General features: G+C 36.3%; 1 protein-coding gene across 1 annotated transcript in view; it reads right to left on the bottom strand.

Moving 5' to 3' along the window:
• Window positions 1–9,173, bottom strand: part of LOC103585782 — a 26,450-nt gene extending 17,277 nt beyond the window's left edge. Inside the window, 3 exon segments of the mRNA XM_008566851.1 lie at window positions 8,596–8,838; window positions 8,840–8,919; window positions 9,122–9,173. Of these exon segments, the coding sequence (XP_008565073.1) occupies window positions 8,596–8,838; window positions 8,840–8,919; window positions 9,122–9,173 (375 nt within the window).
• Window positions 9,174–9,600: the final 427 nt, after the last annotated feature.

Genomic DNA, 9,600 nt, shown 5'->3' with positions numbered 1-9,600 from the left:
CTGATCTGGACAAGCCCCTCGCTTTGACAAATGTCAAAAGTGGTTAGTAAGAGGCTCTCCCATAAGGAGACTAGGTGCATTCTAGCCTTACCACAGGTCCCTATCTACACAGACATCAGTGAGGATGCATCAGCCACCTGCAGGGAGGAGGGGTGAATATGATCCACCACAATAACAGATGTCTCTTGTGTGCAACATCGCCCTCTGGAGGCCAGCGGTGGGATCGACGATCCAACAGAGCTGTTTCCTCCTCGTTTCACAGATGTGATATCAAAACTTTGACAGAATCTGTTTCTTCCTTCCCAAATCTGTAATAATGTCACCTTCTGTAGTACATGGTATTAATCCTAAAATACATGAGAAATGTGAGTTGTGTAAAAATAGGAGAGTAATTTATTTCACTGAGAATTTAGTCACAGAACACAATATTCTAGACTTTGTAATACTATTGAGACCCTCTATATTATTTTTTAAAGCCTCCATTAGGTAGAGAAGATCAATTGCTGCAGGCTGATCTGAGCTTCCTGTGGCCCTTAGCTTCATCAGAGTGTGTGAAAGAGATTATTTCTTTATTTGGTGCTAAAGGAAAGAAATAAATTAGACAAGAGACTGATACTTAAATCAACCTGGACCAAATATTGTCAACTAATTAATTAATACAAATTAATAAAAGCAATAATTTTCTTTGTCAAGCAGAAAAAGTGTTGAAGACTTCCTGGGTTCAGTTCAACAAGCTTGATATTTGTAAGGCTAGGAGAAAATAACTTTTTTCATGTTTCAAAAAAGAAAGAGTCCTGTTTCAATTGCCAATGCTCAGAATAAGCTGATATATTATGCCAAATTGTGGGGATGTCACACTATAAAGAACAATAACAGACGCCTGTCTGTGGAGAAACCAGAACAGAATAAGGGTAAGGAAAATATGACATATAAATAAGTGACTCTGAAAACAATTAAGAAGAGAAAAAGAAAAGTGAACCTACATGAACTCAATAAAGCTGGAAGGAATGCAACCAACAGACTAGAAACAAGAGGAAGTTGTAGAAGGTACAGAAGATGTGGGAGACACTGATAGTGACACTCGACAGAGCTAAGCAAACAACAGCCCGTGTGGGTGGGACATGGGGCCTATCTAACAGGGCTAGTCTGCTCTACAGGTTAATAATAAGTTGAAACTCTTGAGGGAGAAGATGCCTCCACCCAACTTAGAGATCACTAGATTCTAAAAACGAAATATTAAATGAGAGAAATCTTATGTGAAATGAGAATCTGGCCAACATGGATCCTTTTTACAAGGTCAGAACAAACTTACTCTTTCTATGTAATCCATTGTCTTGTGCCAGCCTAAAATCAGTTCTCACGTGGGCTTCTGATCTATGTCTTGATCCCTCCTACATATTTCATCTCATATGTAAGACGAAATTGTATAGTCAGTTTTAAATTTTAAATGTTACTGGGATGTGCTTCTGATTCAAAATTTTGAAGTACATGTACTATTTTCCTATCTCTCCAAAGTTCTCACTGAAATAAAATTTATAAGCATGAACAGGAAACCCTGAATTCATAGCAGTAACAGTAGTAAAAAATTAAAAGATATCAACAATTCCCATAAGATGGAAAGTAGATGTGATCACATTAGTAGATGAAACAGAGAGGGGAAAAGCACAGCCCAGAATGAACTTTGAGGAGATTATGGTTGAAATACAAATGAAGAAAACCTACTCCTTGGGACTCTGAAGAAGGCCTAGGTTGAGAAAGAGTAGGAGAGTAGGACTGATGGAGGGTGAGAGGGACAGAACACAAAGGGATAAATTAACAGTCAATATGTGGAAGAGCCACATCAGCCAACCTCTGAACTCTCCATCCTGCTGCTGTACTTATGTACAAGAAGAATAGTAGGTTATCTTTTACCTCAAGCATTTAATCTTTGCTAAAGTTGAAATGAACCACCTGGAAACACTGAAGTTTTTAGTGTCAGTGGTTGACAAAATTAAGCCATCTTCAAACTGACATTAGGTGCAGGGAAAGGAGAGGAGGAACTTACCAGTTGCATGCTCTTTTATCCTAATAAGAAGGCTGATAATTCACATGATATGCCCACATGTCCATGCTAATGGGCAAAGCACCTGACTCAAGAAGAAACCTTGTGGAGAATGTGGGTACAATGACATAAGGAGTTTATCCTGTACTCTGTCCTTCATTCTTAATTATAAACCAAGAACAAAATAACATTAGTCATTTATAAATACAGGTGGTGTATTAGTCTGTTTCTGTTGCTTATAACAAAATACACAGAAATGGGCATTTTATAAAGAAAACAAAATTTACTGCTTACAGTTCCTGAGGCTGAGAAGTCCAAGGTCCAAGGAACACATCTGGTGGTGGTGACAGTGACCCAGGGATCTCACATTACAAGATGGTGGAAGCAGAGAGAGCAGAGACAGTTCCTCATGCGCTGTCCATTTAAAGCCCTTAGAACCATGTCCATGGCCACCATTTTTAATCCATTCACTACGGCATGGTCCTAAAATCTAATCATCTCTTCAAGTCTCCACCTTTGAATAATCATAATAGGATTTCCCACCCTATTAACAGTCATTGTGGGGGCCAAGTTTCTAATACATAAAACTTGGGGGACACAATTCAAGCTTCGGTGAGTTTGGGGGAACATAATTCAATCTCCTACAGATGGTATCTCTTTCTGTTGGTCTCTCTGTACATGGAATCCAGAGTCATCAACTGTGAGTCATCAGAGTCATTTCTACCTGGATACTAAATGATGGACAGAATGTCAGGTAACCATTTCCAAAAACAATAAGATAATACACGGGTTCTCTACTAACTATTATTAAAATCCTGAGTCTTAGCTTTGAGTGATATTTCCTTATATTTATTTCTGTATTTATTTATAACTTTTCTGTTAACTAGTGCTATAAACTACATTATTGAGCTCTTCCAGAATGATAAGACCAATATCAGAGCACCCAGATATACAAAACAAAAATTATTATACCTAAAGAGAGAGGTAGACCTCAATACAGTAGTAGCTGGGTACCTCAACAATCATCTGTCAATATTGGACAGATCATCTAGGCAATAAATCATCAGAGAAACACAGGATTTAAACTCTACTTTATACCAATAGGACTTGACAGAGATGTACAGAACATTTCATCCATCAACTGCAGAATATACATTCTTCTCATCAGCATATGGAACATACTCCAGGACAGAACATGTTAGGTCACAAATCAAGTCTTAACAAATTTTTAAAAATTAAAATCACTTCAAGTAGTATCCATCAACTGCAGAATATACATTCTTCTCATCAGCATATGGAACATACTCCAGGACAGAAAATGTTAGGTCACAAATCAAGTCTTAACAAATTTTTAAAAATTAAAATCACTTCAAGTAGTTTTTTTTTAGACCACAGAAGAACAAAAATTTGGAAATACAAATACATGGAAATTAAACAAATGCTCTTGAATGATCTATGGCTCAAAGAAGAAATTATGCAGTAAATCAATTAATTTCTTGAAACAAATGAAAACCCAAGCACATCATACCAAAACCTGTGGGAACCTGCAAAAGCAGTACAAAAAAGGAAGTTTATTGCAATAAATGCCTACATAAAAAGAATAGAAAGACTTCAAATAAACAACCTAACATAAGACTTCAAAAAATAGAGAAACAAGAACAAAATTAGCAAATGGAAGGAAATGATAATGACTAGAGCAGAAATAAACTAAATGGAGACCAAAATAAGATACAAAAAATAAAAAAAAAATAGCTGGTTTTTTGAGAAGGTAAAGAAATAGATAAATCATTAGCTAAACTAACTAAAAAAAGAAGAAAGAAGACCCAAGTAACAAATATCAGAAATGAAAAAGGAGCAATTACAACAGAGTCCACAGAAATACAAAGAATCATTACAGACTATGATGAACAACTATAAAACCAACAAATTTGAAAACCTGAAGGAAATGAATAAATTTCTGGAAATATTCAAACTACCAAGAATAAATAGAAAATCTGAACAGACCAATAATGAGCAGCAAAGATTGAAGCTTTAATCAACAGTTTCCCAATAAAGAAAAGCCCACTACTGGTGGCTTCTCTGCTGAATTCTACCAAACCTTTAAAGAAGGATTAATACCAATCCTTTTCAAACTATTCCAAAAAAACAAAAGAGGTCTTTCTCCCAAACTCATTGTATGAGGCCAGCATCATCATCCTGATACACAAGCAGACAAAGATACAATGTAAAAGAAAACTATAGGCCAACATCCTTGATGAACATAGATGCAAAAATTCCCCCCAAAATGTTAGCAATCAGAATTTAACAACACATCAAAAAGATTATACACCATGATCAAGTGGGATTCATCCAAGGGATGCAAAGATGGTTCGATATACATAAATCAATAAATGTAACACACCACCTAAACAAAATCAAGGACAAAGACTACATGATCATCTCAATATATGCAGGAAAAGCATTTGACAAAATTCAACATTACTTCATGATTAAAAACTCTCAATAAATTAGATATAGAAGGATAGTATCTTGGCGCAATGAAAGCCATACATTACAAACCCGCCAGGAACATTATCCTGAATGAACAAGAACAATACAAGGATGCTCACTCTCAACACTCCTACTTAACATAGTATTGGAAGTTTTAGCAAGAGGAATCAGGCAAAAGAAAGAAAGAAAGGGCATCCAAATTGGAAAAGATGAAGTCAGATTGTCCCTGTTTGCAAATGACATAAACCTATATATAGAAAAATCTAAAGACTCCACCATAAAACTCCTGGAGCTGAAAAACAAAATTCAGGAAAGTTGCAGAATACAAAATCAATATACAAAATTCAATAGCATTCCTATACACCAACAATGATCTAGCAGAAAAAGAAATCAAGAAAATGAGCTCATTTATAATAGCTACCAAAGCAGTAAAATACCTAGGATTTATTTTAACCAAAAAAGTGAAAGATATTTGCAATGACAACTACAAAACACTGATGAAAGAAATAAAAGAGGACACTAAAAGATGGAAAGACATCCTATGCTCATGGATTGGAAGAATTAACATCAAAATTTCCATACTACCCAAAGCAATCTAAAGATTCAACGCAATCCTCATCAAAATACCATGACATTCTTTACAGAAATAGAAAAAACAATCCTAATATTCATATGGAACAACAAAAGACCCCAAATAGCCAAATCAATCCTGAGCAAAAGAAAATAAAGCCAGAGGCATCACACTACTTGACTTCAAATTATACTACAAAGCTATATTAATCAAAACAGCATGGTAATGGCATATAAACAGACACACAGACCAATGGAACAGAATAGAGAAAACAGAAAGTAACCCACATACTTACAGCCAACTGATCTTTGACAAAGGTGCCAAAAACATACATCAGGGAAAGGACAGCCTGCTCGATAAATGGTGCTGGGCAAAGCAGATATCCATGTGGAGAAGAATGAAAATAGAACCTAATCTCTAGCCTTGTGCCAAAATCAACTGAAATTGGATTAAAGACTTAAATATAAGACCTGAAACTATAAAACTCCTAGAAGAAAAAACAGGAAAACAATTCAGGATGTAAGACTGGGCAAAGACTTTATGAATAAGAACTCAAAAACACTGGCAACAAATGAAAAAATAAATGGGATTATATCAAACTAAAAAGCTATGCATCCAACAAGTGATTAATGTCCAGAATATATTAAGGAACTGAAACAACTTAATACTAGAATCAAAATCTGATTTTAAAAATGGGCAAAGGAGTTGAATAGGTATTTCTCAAAAGAAGACATACAAAAGGCCAGCAGATACATGAAAAAATTCTCAACATCACTAATTATCAGGAAAATGTAAATAAAAACTACACTGAAATATTATCTCACCCCAGTTAGATTGGCTATTATCAAAAAGGCAGTGAGTAACAAATTCTGGCAAGGATATGGAGAAAGGGGAACCCTCCAACACTATTGGTGGGACTGTAAATTAGTGCGGGCATTACACAAAACAGTATGAAATTTTCTCAGACAACTACAGATAGAACTATCATAAAATCCAGCAACCCCACTACTGGGCATATATCTAACAGGATGGAAATCATCATGTTGAGGAGATACTTGTACTCCTATGTTTATCGAAGCTCTGTTTATAATAGCCAAGAGTTGGAAACAATTTAAATGTCCATCAATGGATGACTGGATAAGGAAAATGTGGTACATATACACAATGGAATACTACTCAGACATAAAAAAGAATGAAAAGTTGCCATTTGCAGCAGCATGGATGAACTTGGAAAAAATTATGTTAAGTGAAATAAGCCAGGCACAGAAAGAGGAATACCACATGTCCTCACTCATAAGTGGGAGCTAAAAAGAAAGGAATGAAAGAAGAAAGGAAGGAAGGACAAACACAATAATACATTGAATTTTCAAAGGGAGAGAACAGAACTGTGGTTATTAGAGGAAAAGTGGAGAGGAAAGGAGTTTAGGGAAAAATTCGTTAATGGACACAAAGAATGAATACATTTCACAATGATGAATATGCCAAATATCCTGATCTCATCATCACATACTGAACTCACACTCATAGTCAACTCTGTACCCCCCAAATACGTATAATCAATTGTGGGTTTTGTCAATAAAAAAGAAAGAAAAAAAAACAGTCATTAATAGGACTGGATAAGGGAAATGTGGTATATGTACACAATGCAATACTACTCAGCCATTAAAAAAAAGAAATTCTACCATTTGCTGCAATGAAAAAAAATCATTGGGATTTTAATCGGGATTGCATTGAATCTGTAGATCACTCTCCAGTAACTTTTCTATTAGCTTACACCAGCACTTAAAAAACCTCCACCTTTTCTTTCAGGAGAGTTGGTATCCAGACTTGGTCTGTGCTCTCCCCTACTGCTGGCAATAGTATCAGAATACAACTGATTTCTTTTTTCTCCTCTCGTCCAGAGCAGTTTTTCTTTAACAGGGAACATCTTTGCCTGTTCCTTATCTTAGGAGAAAAGTGTCTAGTCTCTCACCATTAAATTGGATGTTAGGCGTAAGTTTTTTGTAAATGTTCTTTTTCAAGCTAGGGTAGCTCCCCTTCTATCCTGATTTGCTGAATTTGTTCTGTTTTGTTTTATTTACCATGAATTGGTGTTGGATTTTGTCAAGTGCTTTTTCTTTTCTTTTGTTTTTAGCTTTCTAAAAATTTATTATTTTTTTATTGTTGTAAAAATACACATAATATAAAATAACTCTCCATTTCCCACTTCCCTGGGCCTCTGCCAATCAATATTCTATTTTCTGTATGTTTCTGATTACTCTGACTACTTCATATAAGTGTAGTCATACAGTATTTGTCTTTTTATTTTTTTGTAAAAATTTTATTTCAGTATTTGTCTTTTTTTTTTTTTCCTTTTTGTCTTTTTTTGTGACCGGTAATGGGATCACAACCCTCGGTGTCGCGTCTGCACTGCGACCGGCAATGGGGTTGCAACCCTCGGTGTTGCGCCCGCACTGTGCTCAACCAGTGAGCGGACCGGTCTCTACACGGGATCCGAACCCTCGGCGGGAGCGCCGCAGCACTCCCAAGTGCCACACTCTACCGAGTGCGCCACTGGACCGGCCCATAGTATTTGTCTTTTTTTGACTGAGATTTCATTTAGCATAATGTCCTCAAACTTCATCCATGTTGTAGCATGTGTCAGAATTTCCTCATTTTTTAAGGCTGAATAATATTTTATTGTATGTATTTACCACATCTCTCTCTCTCTTTCTCTCTCTCTCTCTCTCTCTCTCTCTAGCAGCTGGCTGGTAGGGGGACACCACATTTTTCTTACCCATATATCTGTCGATGAACACTTGGGTTGCTTCCATGTTTTAATATTACGTGAATAATATTAATGTGAATAATGCTGCTATGAACATGCAAGTACAAATATCTCATTGAGACTCTGTTTTCAATGCTTTTGTTATATATCCAGAAGTGTGATTGCTATAATATATGGTAATTCTATTTTTAATTTTTTGAGAAATTGCCTTACTATTTTCACTATGGCTATACCATTTTACATTCCTACAAACAATGTACAAGTGATCCAATTTCTCCATATCCTTGCTAAAATTTATTATTTTCTGTTTATTTGATAGTAGGCATCCTAATGGGTGTGAGGAGGTATCTCATTGTAGTTTTGGTTTGCATTTCTCTAATGATTAGTGATGTTCACTATCTTTTCATGTATTTATAGGCCATTTGTATATCTTTTTTGCAGAAATGCCTATCCTAAAGTCCTTTGCTCATTTTTGAATTTGGTTGTTTGTTTTTTATTGTTCAGTTTTAGGAATTCTCTATATATTCTGAATATCAATGCCTTATCAGACATATGATTTGCAAATATTTTCTCCCATTCTGTGTGTTGTCTTTTTACTCTGTTAATATCATCTCCTGATGAACAAAAGTTTTAAATTTTCATGCAGTCCAATTTGCCTATTTTTTATTTTGTTGAGCATCTAGAGATCAAACGGAATTTTTCTGCCCTGTAATCTAAGCTCTATACCTGGGGCCCCAGCAGGTTTAGGTATAGATGGCAGGTGTCTGCACAAAGATAGGTGGCTGAGTCACTGGGCTGGGAGTCTCTGATGAGCAGGGAGACATATAGGCTGGCTTTATTGAGCTGCACTGTAAATCTTCCTTCTTTGTCACCATTGGAGTATGAGGACATCACCACCTCGGGGCCTTTCCCACAATACTGCATGTACCACAGTAAGGACTGAGAAGCACGGTCACTGTAAGCACACACAATTGAGAGGGGCAGTGGCTCGCTCTGGAACACTGAGGGATTCAGGATTCTGCTCCACCTCCTTTTGTTGGCTCCTCACACCTGTGCAAAAAGATACGGTTAGACAAAGAAGATTAGATGGGTAGAGGATTCTTATTCTCCAGAATTTAATTGTCTTTTCGTAGGCCTCACACCCTCATTTACTTACAGGGAAAAAACATTCACGTTTCTACCCAAGGGCCTAGAATAGACAGTAACTCCAAATACTGTACTTTAAGTTCCCACAGAGTTGCCCAAAACTCACAGCTTAATTGAAACCACAGGATCACTAGTAAAACTCTCAAGGATTTCTTCATTCTTTTCTCTTCTGGTTCACTGAGGATTCAGATTTTACAGTCTTAAAAAATGAGTTGAGTTCAGATGCTTTTAATTCTTCTGCATTAAGGAACATAAAAGAATCTGTTCTACAATTGGAAAAAAAGGTTCTTTTCACCAGCCCTGCTACTCTGCCAAGCCCCTCATTGTATCTCTCTCTCTCTCTGTCTCTGTCTCTCTTTCTGTTACATACACACACGTGCACACGCACACACATAGACACAGAGGAACCCTTGAGATCTTTCCTCAGGGTCCCTGAGAAGACACTGCCTTCATGTGTACTCATGATAGTGATTGAAGAAATATTCAAAATTTCTTCATGTTATGTAAACCAACCTAAATGTCCATCAGCAGACAACTGGATAAGGAAAATGTGGTAGATATACATGATTGAACACTACTCTGCCA

The sequence above is a fragment of the Galeopterus variegatus genome, unplaced genomic scaffold (assembly GCF_000696425.1).
Source record: "Galeopterus variegatus unplaced genomic scaffold, G_variegatus-3.0.2 Scaffold271, whole genome shotgun sequence".
NCBI lineage: Eukaryota > Metazoa > Chordata > Mammalia > Dermoptera > Cynocephalidae > Galeopterus > Galeopterus variegatus.
Note: the sequence above shows the minus strand (reverse complement) of the source record. Positions and strands in the feature narration are given on the sequence as shown.